This window comes from Aptenodytes forsteri, unplaced genomic scaffold (assembly GCF_000699145.1).
Source record: "Aptenodytes forsteri isolate BGI_AS27 unplaced genomic scaffold, ASM69914v1 Scaffold300, whole genome shotgun sequence".
Lineage (NCBI taxonomy): Eukaryota > Metazoa > Chordata > Aves > Sphenisciformes > Spheniscidae > Aptenodytes > Aptenodytes forsteri.
The window spans coordinates 62327-77299 of record NW_008794176.1 but is presented as its reverse complement, the minus strand read 5'-3'; the positions used below and the strand labels follow the sequence as shown (position 1 = coordinate 77299).

General features: G+C 44.3%; 2 protein-coding genes across 2 annotated transcripts in view; one reads left to right on the top strand and one right to left on the bottom strand.

Annotated features, from left to right (window-relative positions):
- RPL36 (ribosomal protein L36) overlaps positions 1–1921 on the top strand; it is a 19945-nt gene extending 18024 nt beyond the window's left edge. Inside the window, exons 2-3 of the mRNA XM_009284267.2 lie at positions 1051–1185; positions 1789–1921. Coding sequence (XP_009282542.1) covers positions 1051–1185; positions 1789–1878 — 225 coding nt within the window. The 3' untranslated portion in view covers positions 1879–1921. The remainder of the gene's footprint in view (positions 1–1050; positions 1186–1788) is intronic.
- Positions 1922–3022: 1101 nt separating this feature from the next.
- The window catches only part of LONP1 (lon peptidase 1, mitochondrial), a 20260-nt gene continuing 8309 nt past the window's right edge, over positions 3023–14973 (bottom strand). Inside the window, exons 8-17 of the mRNA XM_009284247.1 lie at positions 14596–14734; positions 12322–12500; positions 11084–11171; positions 9344–9466; positions 8454–8570; positions 8022–8162; positions 7771–7936; positions 6560–6768; positions 5055–5219; positions 3023–3492 (exon numbers count right to left, since the gene is read on the bottom strand). Coding sequence (XP_009282522.1) covers positions 3328–3492; positions 5055–5219; positions 6560–6768; positions 7771–7936; positions 8022–8162; positions 8454–8570; positions 9344–9466; positions 11084–11171; positions 12322–12500; positions 14596–14734 — 1492 coding nt within the window. The 3' untranslated portion in view covers positions 3023–3327. The remainder of the gene's footprint in view (positions 3493–5054; positions 5220–6559; positions 6769–7770; positions 7937–8021; positions 8163–8453; positions 8571–9343; positions 9467–11083; positions 11172–12321; positions 12501–14595; positions 14735–14973) is intronic.

The window sequence follows — 14973 nt, the reverse complement described above, 5'->3', positions numbered from 1 at the left end:
TTCTTTCCCCGGCTGCCGAGGAGGGGCGGGAAGGGTCTGAGCCCGCGCGCGCCTTGCGCTGGGGCGGCTGTGGGAGCCTGGGCAGCGCGGAGCCGGGAGGGCGGTGGGCGCCTGCGGTCTGCTGCTGCCTTACCGTCCAGCCCGAAGACTCGGCCGGAGGCGCAGACCGGCTAAATGCAAGGCGGGCGGTTGTCTACAGCAGCAGTTGGCGTAGGGGTTAGAGGTGTCTCGGTGGGTGGCAGAAGCGCAGGCTGCGTGGGTCTTCTCCGTTCGCGGTCTCGGGGTGGGGAGCGGTGTCTGGCGCCGAACTGCAGTGACTGACCAGCAGAAAGCCTGCAGGGGAGCACAGCGTTTTAAGGGTTGGGAGAGCTGGCGACGTTACACACGGAGCGGGGGCTCGAGTCGTGGAGAGTATTAAATCTGCGAAGGTGGCTGTGGAGTGAAAGAGCTGGTTCTAGGAGAATTGGCAGTGAAGCAGTTTGTAATGGAAGAGTAAGATAGATGCATTTCAACTGCAGCTTAAATCGAATTAGCAGCGAAACAGAAAATTGGTTGGGTGACTTCTGAAGCCCCTCCTAGTCTGCTTCTTGTGGTAGCACCAACAGGTGTGCCCCATGAAACTGCCCAGTAATGGTAAATGTTGGGAGTTATCCAGATTCAGTGAATGTGTGTGTTGACATGAGAGATGAATTCAGTTTGCATCTTTTACCCCACTTTGATCAAATGCTGTGTTTAATTGTTGTGTTTGAGATGTCGTAACGCACACCCTGGATATCCAATGGTCCTGCTTTTTCTTTTAAAGTTGGTGCATGTGAATGTGCAAAATACCCAGTAGTGTGGCTAAAATGAAAAGAGACGAGCATGTCTCATCAAGACCACCGTGCTGCTTAGCACCCACCGGGGGGTTGCGCTTCCTGGAGACATGCTAATAGCATAAGCTGGTTCTGGGGCCTTGGCCCAGAGTTTGCCACAACCCTTTGCAGTCCAGTCTGGGTAAATCAGCACTTACCTTTGTTGTGATCCATATATTTCGCTCCCCCCTTCCTACAGCGCCTGACCAAACACACCAAGTTTGTGCGAGACATGATCAGGGAAGTCTGTGGCTTTGCACCCTACGAGAGACGTGCTATGGAACTCCTGAAAGTCTCCAAAGATAAACGTGCTTTAAAGTTCATAAAGAAACGGGTAGGTCAATCCGATGTCTTGAGGATGGCAAAAACTCCGCTATAGTTAACTTTCTGTCTTCTGCCCTTCCCTAGGGATACTTTGCTTTTTAATTAATTCTTATTTTTTCAGTTGTTCAGGAAGTTTTTGGTCTAATCTGAGGGAGTGGAGGGGAATGCTCTTTGGGTTGGGTGGGAGGGCGGGAGATGGACGTAAAGATACTTTGCCAAAAAGGCCCTGAGCTACACTGATCCAGACTTGCCTGGTTATTTTTGTGTTATTTGTAAATCTGATGCAGGGAAGAGGAGAGCAATACTGATGGAGACTGGGTACCATTAAGCAGGCGACTTGAAGTGGGGTTCATTGAGGGCAGCTATGAGAGCTGAAAGCAGCTTCTACCTTGCCTCAGATAATTCTTGAGTGGAAGTACTACTGGGATGCAATGGCAAGTAGTTCCTGGCTGGCCAGTCAAGGTGGACGGCGTTCGAGTCCATGTTTACCAGGACTTTACCATCCTGCCTGCTTTTTGAGTAAAATAGTTTCAGTGCATGCCTGAAGCAGCCAAGAAGTTTTCTCTGTTCTCTGCCGGGATGAATGCTGACTGCACTGCTCTCTCCCCTGCAGGTTGGCACTCATATTCGGGCCAAGCGAAAGCGGGAAGAACTCAGTAATGTCCTGGCAGCCATGAGGAAAGCTGCTGCAAAGAAGGATTGAGTTGTACAGTCTGTAACTCAATAAAGTCCTTTCTCACAAAAACAGTGCAGTGACTGTTGGTGGTACATCTGCTTCAGTCGGTAGGAATGGGGTGCTCCTGGGGATGCTGAGGGACTGTAATGACAAGGCCCTGAACTGCAGTAATCCAGAACTCGCATCGCTATTTTATTGTACCTGCAGCTGGAGTTGCTGGTACTGGCCTGTGATGTATTCTAGAGGGGGACTCCTCCTCCTCCAGACCTTGTGGAGCTCGCCTTTCTCAGGATGTGGAAGCCTCTGCAATAGCTAAGCCTGTGCAGGCTGCGATATCTTCCACCTCCCAGTCTGTCTCCAGACCTAGATGATGGTAGGAGGGAAGTCAGTGGACAAAAATCACTGTTGAAAATAGTAACAACTTTGCACTCCTTCCCTGTGGCACTTCAGCCTTGTGCAGCTTTTCTTGCTCATGCATTTCCCTGTGTACCCTCCATTCATGCCCTACTTTCTGCAGTGTGTTACCAAATCATGAGAATTACGGTCAGTAAGAGCTTCCTGAATTTCAGCAGGATGATTCTTTATTCCCCACTAAGGGCTACCTTGCTGTGAGACAGGACAAGTGCTGTTCTTCCTGCACAAAGAAATACATTTCAGCTAGACTTCATGTAACTACGCTTCCCCTACTTAAATTCAGTTTTTCTAGCATTCACCATAAGATGAAGTACTCAAGTTCTCTGGCCCAAGCCTCTGTTTATTGACGTACAACAGTCATGCCAAGACATTTAGTTCCTTTTTTCACTCGGTGAACATAATAGAGCGGCCGTGGCAAAGACAGTCCATGGTAGAGTGCGGTGCTAACTGCTGATAGAGCACACTGCTCTTTTGTCCAGGTTTGCGCTCTCTTTAAGCCTGGACTTGTTTCTGATGGTATTGACCTGTGACTTAATCTGGAGGAGAACCGTGCCCCTCTGCAGTTGAATTGCGCTAGCTCTGCTGAACTGTCCTAGAGGAATTTCAGTTCCCCCTCCAGACTAGCACAGGCTCATAGGCTGAGACAGGAAGATGTTTCTCAGAGCTACTCCACTACCAGTACATCAGGAATGCTCTAGGTGTGAATCATAACCCCAGCTCTGTAGACTTAATATTTCCATAAGCAGGTACTTAGAATTACAGTGAAATAACTGAAAAATCTTTAATTAGAAGAGATTAGAACAGCACCACTGCTGGTGGCTGATAACATGCACGTTCCTTAGGTAAAATTTCACTTTTATTGGAAATACGTAACGTGGATCATTATTCAATATTAAAGGGTGAGAAATACTTTATTCTACCAAAGCCATAATTCATTTCAGCAGCTGCGCAGCAGCAATAGCTCCATGTCCCACTTCAGGATTGCCCCCAGGTCACCCCATTTCTGGGTGGGGGCTGAGCATTAAGGGACAGACCACCTTCCAGCCATCAGGTTGTTGAACATCATCCTCCAGCAGAATCCAGCTTTGAAAATGCTATATCAAATACCTCTTTGTAGTGCTCAACAAAATGCACTTCTAGTCCTTCTGTAATGAATCCAGCAAGGTCGTAATAATCCTTTTTATTCTCTGATGGCAGAATAATACAGGTAACACCTGCCCTCTTTGCCTACAGGGAAGAGAAAGTTATGCAGTCTGTTGAGTCCTAGAAATCCATCAATCTACTAGAAACACACTCTCCCATTTTAGAAAGCAAAAAGAACAGTTACTTAGGAGCATGATCTGGCTTTACTCTGTTCTTTGGAGAGCAGCAAGGGTGTTACTTATGAGATGTCACTAAGGGTGGATCCTGTTCTAGACGTCCCCAAGCCCCCAAAACACACACTCTCCAGTCCCATCTTCTCAGCTGCAGGAAGAGCGGAAGTGGGAGGTATTTTAGTAGGACTATGTCAGCACATTGGGGAATTGTTTAGACCAATTCATACTATTTTACAGAGTTTTAAAAGTCTGTTCCAACTTGGGTGAGGATAAACCCTAGAATCAAAGGAAGAATTAGACACAGCTTATCAGACCAACCCATCACATCAATACGCAAGACCCATAGCACCATTCTACAGAACCTTTCGATACGGACATCTGCATCAGAAGGAGTACAGAAAGTGGAGCCCACTCATCAAGCGGCAGGTTTGTACCCACTCACTTTATGGGTGATCCTGCACTTATCCCTGTGTGGCCACTCACACTCCTGCAAGTGCAGCCAGTCATCAGTGCCACAGACATCCCTATCACATGCTAGTCCTTCTGTAATGACTACCACAAAACAAAATGCAAAATTACCCATTTTAAAGCCACATGAGGAGAAGGAATCACATTGCACAAGGCTGCAGCCCAAACAGATTTGGGGACAGAACACTGATGTGAAGCCCCAGCTCAACAGGCTACCGAAAGAGCTAATACTGTTCTTGAACACAGAAAAATGTGTGTGATACAAGGCTGATGTAGACAGGAGCTGTGCAGATGAAAAGTACGGAGAGAGATTCAATGCTTGGAAAAGAATTCTGAAAACTGCAAAGGGTTGAAACCAAAAAAGCAAGCACCACTAGAAATTCAGTGCTTGCAAGAGTGCTTCAGAGAACCTAGTCTATATAGCTTACTAAAAAAAAAAAAAAAAAAAAAAGTTAAGTAACTTGATTATGATGTACAAAGAAACTTCACAGGGGAAAATGCAAGACACTACAAGTAAGTTCCTTCCATCTAAAACAGGAAACATAGGGATATCTGTATGAAATTTTAAGTCGGACAAATTCAAGCTGGAACTAGGGAACAGAGCCTTAATGTTAAGGATGATACCTTATGGATACCGCCAGATCTACACTGGATGCCCTCCTTAAACAGGCACTTCAACCCAGCACAGATTATTGGACCATACCAGTCTGTAATAGCAAAGACAGCTTTAACAGCCAGATGATCTCTTCCACCCTTAATTCTAGCAGTCTAGTAACTAGATCAACACAGATGCCCTGGCACAAAGCCTGGGGTCCCATCTTCTTCCTCACAGCCAGAGATGCAGCCAAGATCCCCATGTTCCCCACCAGGCTTCTCCACAGTGTATATTGAATCACTGCCTCCCCCACTACAGGACCAATCACTCTGATTGTCCCAGTCACCGCTGAGCCAAATCCAGGGCTCTCTCCCACAGATGACGCACAGAGACAAGGTAAGAGCTCTTACCGCGATAGTCTTTTCCTTGATTCCACCAACAGGAAGAATTTTTCCAGTTAATGACACCTCTCCAGTCATGGCCACGTTCTGCCTCACTGGGCAATTCATGGCCAGCGATAGCAAAGCTGTTACTATAGTACACCCTGCACTTGGTCCGTCCTTTGGTGTTGCTCCCTGTTTGGGGGAAAAAAAAAAAAGCACAAACCCCCTGCCTTTAGCTCATTCAAAGAGTAGCAAAGCCAGACAATACCTTTGTCACTGCTGTTTTAACATGGCCCCAATTTCAGGGGGTCTTCACAAAGGTTTTTGTGAAAGTGTCACTGCCTTTTTTTTTTTTTTTTTAGAATCCTGCTATTTGAATTGGCCGATCTATTAACAACTAAGTCAGTCCTCATCTTATTCATGAGGAATAATCCATGAGTCTACAGTTTGGTTTCTGGCCTGATGCCACCACAATACTCATCCAACTCAGGACTTTGAATAAGCAACATGAGCAAAAAACAGAGTATGAATGCTTTGAAGCTTTTTGTTGACCTAAGCCAACCATGGAAACAAGTAACAGAGGTCAGCATCACAAAGGAAGAGAGCATCAAGAGTCACAAAACAGTGGAGGACAATACTGAAAATCATTCAAGGCAGAAAAGATCATTTAGTTTAGAAAGCACAACAAAATCCAGGCCTAAACTAGTGACAGTCTGGATTTATCTGAGATCAAACAGATCTTTGAGTTAAGAGCAGAAGAAATGAATGTTTGAGAGGGAGTAGAGGCAGAGATGATGTCTGCCATTTTCTGATCCACCAGGAAGCAAACACACAAATAACAACCAAGTACCTGGACAGACACAGAACAAGCTGCAACAAGGAGACTGTGGACTAGGTTAAAGCATGCAATAGTTCAGAAGCAAAGCCTGGGCACAGTGATAGTACAAACTTTGTCTTCAGTAAAGCACCAAGTAGAGCACCTGCCCAAAGCCTGTTACACAGTGTATAAGCCCCTCTGAGCATTGTGTGCATTTATTTTCAGCCCAAACACTGGAAAAATGCAATCACTGCCATTATATGGACTAGGAACCATGGCACAGAGACCAAGAGTAGTATTTTCAATTACTTGTAAGTGACCTGAAGCCTTTATGAAGGCCTGGTAACACAGAGACCTAAACTTTGATTTCCTTGTAGCTGCATACAAGCTTTTATCCAAATCACTTATCTTTATGCCATGGTTTCCCCACCTGCACAACAGGGCCAACAGCTACAACAAAAGTCTAGGATTCCTTACAGCGTTATCCAAGCCCCTGTATTCTCGCCACATGCTTGCTGCAGAAAGGAATGGAAACATAGCTTATAAGAATGCTTTCACAGGATCCTGAGGAAAATGTCTTCTTTTCTAGGTTTTACTGCTAAAAGAGGGCATTCTGCACAACATATGGACAAGTGAAGTGCTTTCCAGCTTCAAGTCTAGGGGAGCAAACCAGCCTAGCTGCTATGCATGCTCTGTGAATTCTGCATCAGTTTACCTCTGGCACATGCAAGTGGATATGGGAAGACATGAGAAAGTCATTGTTGGAGTCCTTCTGCATCAGAAAGGCTCTTGCAAATGTGTAAGCTATTTTGGCACTCTCTTTCATGACATCTCCCAGTTGCCCTGTTACTTCAAGGGACCCATCCTTGTTCTCCTTGTCTTTGGGTCGCCTCAGGGATGTTTCAACAAACAGAGTGGAACCTCCTAAGAAAGAAAAGAAAAACAACATCCTGAAAAAAGTTGAAGGCAAATCAAACCAGAAGGTTTTGGTGATGCAGAAGCAACGTCAGGAATTTGGAACTGGGACTCTCTAATGAGACACTAGTTCTTGGGTAAAGAGCAGTTGAAACCTGCTCTCCGAGTCCCTTCAGGAAGCCTAGCACTGCACTGACAGTCTCCATTCATTGCTTCTTTGGACTTCACACTCCACCAATATGGATGCAACCCCTATGTAGTGGAAATAATCAGTTCTTGTAATGGTTTCAGGCTCTTTGTAGCCAAAAAGTAAGATGACCTCATAGCATAACACACTTCTAGCCAGTTCAGCTTTCCAGTGTCAGACATCTATTTACCTTCTCCACTGTACTGATCATTTCCCTCTTAACTACTTCAATTCTACCCAAGGTCAATTAGAGTATGCAGCGGTCATATCCTTCACTGTGTGCTGTATTTCCATACTGTGGTGCACATAAGCCCCTAATTTATTAGGGGAGTAATCCAGTGAACAGTAACTAGCAAACTGCACCCACCCCAACAGAGTGCTAGAATACCAGTATCTGCCCTTGACATCAAAAGCCAAGTCAGTGTTGCAACATCATTGAAGAGATACAGCATGCCTCAGCTGTGCCGTAAGTCAGAATGGCACCTCCTACTTTTAAGGAAGCAGACACAGTCTTGTCCTCTCAGAAAAGGCTTATGCTTTTAGTCATTGCTGTTCCTAATGTATGTGGTTCATATGGGATATGGAGCATAAAGAGAAAACACGCTGGCCTGAAGCTAAAATGAGCCTGGGTAAGGGAATAAGAAAGTGTCCCTTCTTCAGGGAAGAAGTAGTCAGGATCTAAAAGGCCACAGAAGTTAATTTTACTGGTGCCAGTAGAAGAACTTCACTGGACTCAGTAGGGAAAATTCAGTTTGACTATCACATTCGATTTTTGAAAATTATATGGAAATGTAGACGTTAACCCAAAAGTCATTTTGTCTCACCCATAGCTGTCCAGGCCAGACCCATCACCACTCCTGGAGGAGTGGTTTCATACATGCGATCCACAGTGAAGATTGGCTTTCCTACAAAGTCCTGCAGGTTTTCAGGTGTTACTTGGACCATCTCTGCTTCTCCACTCACAATTTTATAGGCAGATTTCCTCAATACCTGAGTGAGACAGTAATTTGTTTCTGTAGAAAAAACCGAGAAGGCTGAAGCGCAGTGGTCATGGTTACACACAACTTTCCCTCACCTTTTCTACTTGTTTCTGCAGATTCCTCACCCCACTCTCTCTGCAGTACTGCTTGATGAGAACAGTCAGGACATCCGATGTGATTTTGGCTTTGTTTTCATCCAAGCCACACAGAACTCGTGCTTGAGGGACCAAGTACCTCTGAAAGAAATCATCCCCCACATCCTTCTGTTAGTATTTGTGACAAAAGCCTGGTGGTTCCAATTCACTCAGCTTCATTCTGCTATTAGGTCAGTGCCATTTTCTGGAGTCCACAGCCTATGCGACACTGGAGTTACGTTACTTTAACTGGATGTTCCAATCAGAGGAACTCTGTCCAAAATGCCACGTGCCTAATTTTTTTGGACACAGTTGGATGTAAATATACAAGCCTGAATCTGCCAAAAACATTTTATCAGATGTAATTCACAGCCCAGCAGTGGTTTCTCTTACCTCTGCAATTGCAAGTTTTTCTTCTGCTACGTATCCCGATACATTGATCACTTCCATTCTATCCCGCAGTGGCTCTGGAATGGTTTCTGTTACATTGGCAGTACAAATAAAAAGTACCTAGAAATATTACAAGATTCTATTAAGCATTTTCATTAACCCACTAATTTACTCCAAGCAATAGTTCCTCAGTTCTGTGCTTCTCTGTCTGAAGGGCTGGAGAAAGATCACCTTCTCTGTGGAATCTAGTTTTTATTACAGAAAAAGTTTTGGATTTTAGAACTATGTAGTAAGATGTTCCCTACCCCCAAAATAAGTGTTTAGGAATACACACAGCACAAACTGGGAAATTGGAATGGTCTGATATAGACCAGGAAACTATTTGCCTGGGGAGATCTAGATCTCACTTCTAAGTTATTTCTACCTTCTACAAAGTTAGCACAGAAGTGACCAAATTACATATATATATTTCTAATCCATCAATTCTGCAATTAATGTAAGCTGCACAGTAAGTGCAACAGTGTGTGAAGACAACCAATTTCAAAAGCTTGACAGCAGCATGAGGCCACCTCACTTCATAGCAACTCTGCCAATCATTATGTAGAAGAAAAACTCCTGCCTTTTCTAGCTGAGACCACGCATCTTTGTGTCCCTAGCTCTACAGGGAGTTAGGGCTATGACATTGCTGGTGATAGTGTTCTCTTAAGTATGTACAGACACTTCAGTTAAAGCCAACTCCTGCAGAGACAGCCCTATACCACTCATCTCTCAATCCCATCTGTCTGACTTTCCAACTGACTAAAATGTCAGCATCTTTTCATGGACAGGAAATCTCTGCATTGATACACATTCATACATTCCAGCTCTACAACCTCTGCAGAAGACAGAAATACCTTTGATAAATCCACAGGAACATCAAGGTAATGATCCAAGAAGTTAGAGTTTTGTTCTGGGTCCAACAGCTCTAGAAGGGCTGAGGATGGATCCCCTTGATATCCTCTTCCTATTTTGTCCACCTACGGGAGAAAAACTTTAAATGCTCCAAGAAGTTTCTCACCACAATAAATTCTCATGCAAAGATTATTTAAAGGCTCCATCTGAAAATCTTGATGTGTTTGTTCATAACCAGCCACTACCAGTCTATCAGTTTTCTGTGCATTCTCCCAAGTCCCCACTATCCTACTGCGTGAGCACATGACGCACCTGACAAGACACAGGACTTTAACAGTGTTGTAGAGAAGCACCATGAAGTCTCAGGGAGTGTGCATACAATCAAAAGCAAGTGAGTTATCATGGATTAGTGGGCTACTACTCGTTAAGCTAAGCTAAGCTATAGTCACAGACCAGAATACTTATTCCACAGTAGGAGGACTACAGGGTTCTAGCTTATACCATTTCCCTAATATGTAAGCTAAAACACTCTACTTACTCTGCCCAAGGTGCGAAGTACCTATACACAGCCACTCATCACAGGTCAGCTAGTGACCTTTGCTGCTTTCACAGAATCACAGACTACTGATTGAGGCTGGTAGGGGCTTCTTGGTCATCTTGTGTCCAACCCCACCGCTCAAGGCAAAGTACCTATACACAGCCACTCATCACAGGTCAGCTAGTGACCTTTGCTGCTTTCACAGAATCACAGACTACTGATTGAGGCTGGTAGGGGCTTCTTGAGGTCATCTTGTCCAACCCCACCGCTCAAGCAGGGCCACCTAGAGCCGGCTGCCTAGGACCATGTCCAAGGTTGCTGTCTCTTTCAGCATTGTTCATGTCCTCAGAAAAGGTCACAACAGGGCCACTGTCCACTGCTTTTTCTCCCTAAGAGTACCGTTAACTAGATGGACGTAATGCAATTTCCTACTATGGCCAACAAAGGCTCCTCACCAACACCACTTAAGTGCCATGACCTACAGGTTTCATTACCTTTCAAATCAAGATACTCATTGGTTACATGACACTGCAACTCATTACCCAGTTTCTTGGTCTCCTATACCATTCCCAAGACATCTACTGTTGGTCTTTCCCAGGCATGGTACACAAGGAGGTTAGAGAGACCTTTAGTCTATTCTGAACACCTGCTATTATATCATGTCCTTATTTGCTTTTCCACAAAGCAGTAGGCTGGTAGCCCTGTCTCATTTATTCTCAAATCAGACCACAAATTGACTGTAAGCATCTTATTCCTTATAGTCTTGCTTTAGACCTGCTGAGAGAGTGACTCTTTCTAATAATCACACGGGTCATAGTGGTTTTGTGCACAATGATGTACATACATCCCTAGGTAGGGAACACGAGAGCTACTGAAGCCTCTGAATATCCAGCCAGCTCCATTAGGATCCTCACGATCCAAACAGCTGCAATTTAATGAGAAGGGCACATCTGATGAAGTGCCATGATGGGCAATGATTAGGGCACTAATGAGAACTGCAATATTAAAGTTGAAATCTGTTAGAGGAAGAGAAAACAAAGGGTCTAAGGTATCACTGTCACCCAAAGAACTTGAGAGCCCAGCCTCATTTAAATAAAAAAACCTGGGATTTTTAGGAGTGTTACTGCTTCACCTTTCCTATTGGGGTCAAGAATTGACACACGTTTTTAAGAGCAAAAACTAGAAGACAGACCAGATACATCACCTCATCGATAAGTATAAGTGGATTCTCTGTCTTGGTCTTCTTCAGACACTGGATGATTTTTCCTGGCATTGCTCCAACATACGTCCTCCTGTTTTACCAGAGACTGTATTTAGGGAACCATTGTAAAGTACAGCATAGCATGCAGCTGATAGAACAGATATATCCTGCTGGGAAACAAGTTTGTATTTCTTCTACATCTATCAAAATCATTCTCCACCACCATACTAAGCACCAAGACCCATCTAGTCTGTTTCCAGTAGAGATCAGACATGAATTTTGGCAGAATACTCCTGGACTGCAGTTTTTATCTTTAGTTTTAACCACTTTTAAAGTAGAGGGAAGCAAAGAGGTAAGGCTGAGAACAGAAATATTTGAATAGTGACTTCTTGGTTTTTGGGTAAAGAAATGTTAGAAAAGGGAACGTTTCACTCCCTCACTTGGTAGGGACAAAAAAGGAAGATCCGTGTAAATCAAGAGATACACTGAAGGAACAAACTGCTAACAGCAAAACACAATCTTTTTGCTAGAGGGAACTGGCATCCAGGAACATGCAGAAACAGAGCAAGAGGGTAACAACAGTGAATGCCAAGAGGCACAGAGCAGAGAACATCCTGAAAAGTATATGAAATATTTCTCTCTGCTTCTGTATCATATAGGGCAGAACCTCACAGGTTCAATTCACACTGCAGAACAGCTACTCTTACGAGTTTGAAAACACTGCTAGTTTTGTTTTCAGGTGTATGTGGAAGGAAAATAAACCCGTGGCAGGGTTTTAGTGATTTTTGTATTCATGTCTTCTTGTTCTCCCCACGAATACTCTTGTTCCCAAGTTTTCCTCATGCAGCACCTCCCTCCTGATTATTCAGAAACCAAGTCTCAATCACACCTGAACATGTGAATGACCCTGTTCAAACTGTCACCATTCTCTAGTGCTGTCATTTATAGATGGACATGAATTAGCATTTGGCACCAGTCCAATGCTTTTGGGTAGCTCACACAGCTTTTCAAAGACCTCCCATAAGCATACACAAGAAGCAGGGAGTGACTGCACTTAAGAGACATGAATATGATTATGTTCCAAACTCCGCCCTTTGCTATCCTTTTCACCTCTTCCTATATCCCAACTCCTGTCAGCAAGGGTGGTCAGAACAGAGAAGAAAATTACACACATTATCCAACTGTAGTTAGGCTCCTATTTTGACAACATTAGTAGAAATTGCTGCTCGAGTTACACTGACCTGTGTCCTTTTATTTCTGCTACATCAGTCATCCCTCCAACACTGAAGCGGAAGTACTCTCTGTTTAGGGCTCTGGCAATGGAGCGGGCAATACTGGTTTTGCCAACCCCAGGGGGGCCATAAAAACATAGGATCTTCCCCTGGGTGGATCCTCGCAGCTGGCTGACTGCTATAAATTCCTGCAGAACAGATGAAGCACCAGTAGTGAATAGAGGGCAACTGCAGCAACACCAAAACGTGTTTGTTATCAGGTCAAGCAATGATTACAAAACAAGCATCATACACAAAACTGGTCCTCAAAGGAGTTGGGGAGAATCTAAGTAAGGATACTGGTGCACCTCTTTTCCCTCTGGTTATTTACACACTTAGTTGTCCCTGGGTTTTGTGCTCTGTACTCATCTCACCAGGAGAAGCAGTCTCTCCCTCCACTGTCTTGGAGTGGGAAGAGAGACTTCTAGTTCTTCTCCCAACTTCCTTAGTTCTCACCTGAGTCTCTCAAGCTATGTGTGAACATCTCCTACTGTACCACTTCTTCTTTGCTAAGTTAAACCTGCATCTTTTCACACTCCTATGCTAGACAACCTTCAAATAACACTCAGCAGTTGAGAAATCAAAAGATCACGGTTCAGAACTGAAGTCTCAACGGCTCATACGCTTAAGTGGAGAAATCACTGTGCAAGTGGGCAGAGAGATGTGGTTCCCCTGTAACAAGCCAGTTATTTAGCAAAGATGAGCCTTGAACTCTTCCACCTACAGCACTGAACTCCACAGCAATACTACACAAGGATAATAGCATCAATCTAATTAAGGCTCAAACCTGCGTAGATATTTCTCAGTACCTTAAAATCATCAACCTCGCTTGCATTGCTACCACTGGGGAGTCTCCTCTGTGTGGAGGCCACAGACCTATATGATGCAACTCTAATAAAGGCTGGACCTAGTCAGCATGAATAGCGCTGACATGCAACATAAGAGACTGATACTCAAAAGGGGTTATCAGCTTGCAAGTGTGCAACAACAGGCTTACCACAAATCATTCAAAATAATAAATCAGATAGCGAGATTTAGTCACAAGTCTTGGGCACTACTAGGGAAAGAAGCCCCCTTTGGCTGTCAGCAAGGAGATACTTCACAACCTTTATCTTTTTCTAGAAGAGACTGGAACAAAGCAATTTAATAAAAGCAAAATCCCAGGATGTCTAAGAATTTACTATTCATTATATATAACGACATTCTACTGTTAGCTTAGGAGATGCCTATATGGTTTCTGTGCACAACAATTACTGAGGTGGCCTAAGTACCATCAGCACTGTCCCCAAGGTAACACAAAGCTCTGCTATATACAGCATGTGGGGACAGTAAGAGAAACTGCCTTACTACACTCTTTGGAAGGAAATGGCCAAGTTGAAGGCTAGCTACACGCAACAGCTTCACCAAATCTGCTAAACTCTCACCATGATTTGTTAATGCAAAGTCACTATCTGCACCTGTTTCCCCCCCCACTGGGGACTTTCATGCACTTGCCCAGTATGATACAAATTCTGCCAGCACTGGGATTGTCTTTCACTGCTTGAATGCATTGGCTGGCTACAAGGAGGAGCCTATTCCTGTCCCCTGGAAAGGAAGGCAGTTCCCACAGCAAGTTGTTGAAGTTGTTGCAACCTGTTGCAAGTATCTACTCTTACTTAAAACAGCTTCCCTAACCACAGCAAGCACAGGCGGGACATCCTCAGGCAAAAGTGACAGAAGCTGTGGAACAAGGCAACACTGAAAACTACCCTGTCTGCTTATATGAGGGCTGTATTGCACAGACTATAAACCCTTCAGCATCCAACACAAATCTGGGGATAGGTAAAGGTTGTGAGGCAAACACGCACCTTAACTAACTTCCCCCCCTCTTAATTTTAGAGGTATGAGTAGAGGTTCAGTGTGTTTTGGAAAGGCAGTAACTTTGCCAGTCAAGCGGAACCATTTTAATAGTCTCTGAACGAATTGATTAAAATCCAGAGACTGCTTCCCTTGGACACTTACTCACTTGCTCAGCTTTAAGTAGCAAAACAGTATATTGCTGTTCAAAATCAGAATATGACATTCATTGCCACGAGTAATTAAACACATTAACTGATCATGGGAACATTCTGTTCTTTGATTCAGCTTTCTGTTTGATCCATGAATTAACACAAATTCAACGGAGAGCTGCAATCTGAAACACAACCAAAATGCCTGGTGCTAAGCAGAGTGTGAAATAGGACACACTGCCTATTCCTGCCTTACCAGAATTCGCTTCTTGACATCATCCATTCCATAATGATCCTCCTCCAGAACTTCTTGGGCTCTGGTCAGCTCCAGGTTCTCCTCGCTACACTTACCCCACGGGATGGATGTCAGCCAGTCCAAGTAGTTCCGTGTAACACTGACAGAAACACAGAAATGAGAGTGATTTGACAACAACCAGCTCATGCCATCCTCCAGTGCCTTCCAAAATATCCTCATCTAGAACAAGTGGGATATAAACTACTCATGGAAGGGAGACTATGAAAAGAACATCATTATCTGAGCAGTCATTGCTAACATATCGTTATGGTCTTCATTCCCTTGTCCCTCCCCCCCCCCCCCCCAACCAAAATTTTTTTTTTCCCCGCCCCCCTCCCC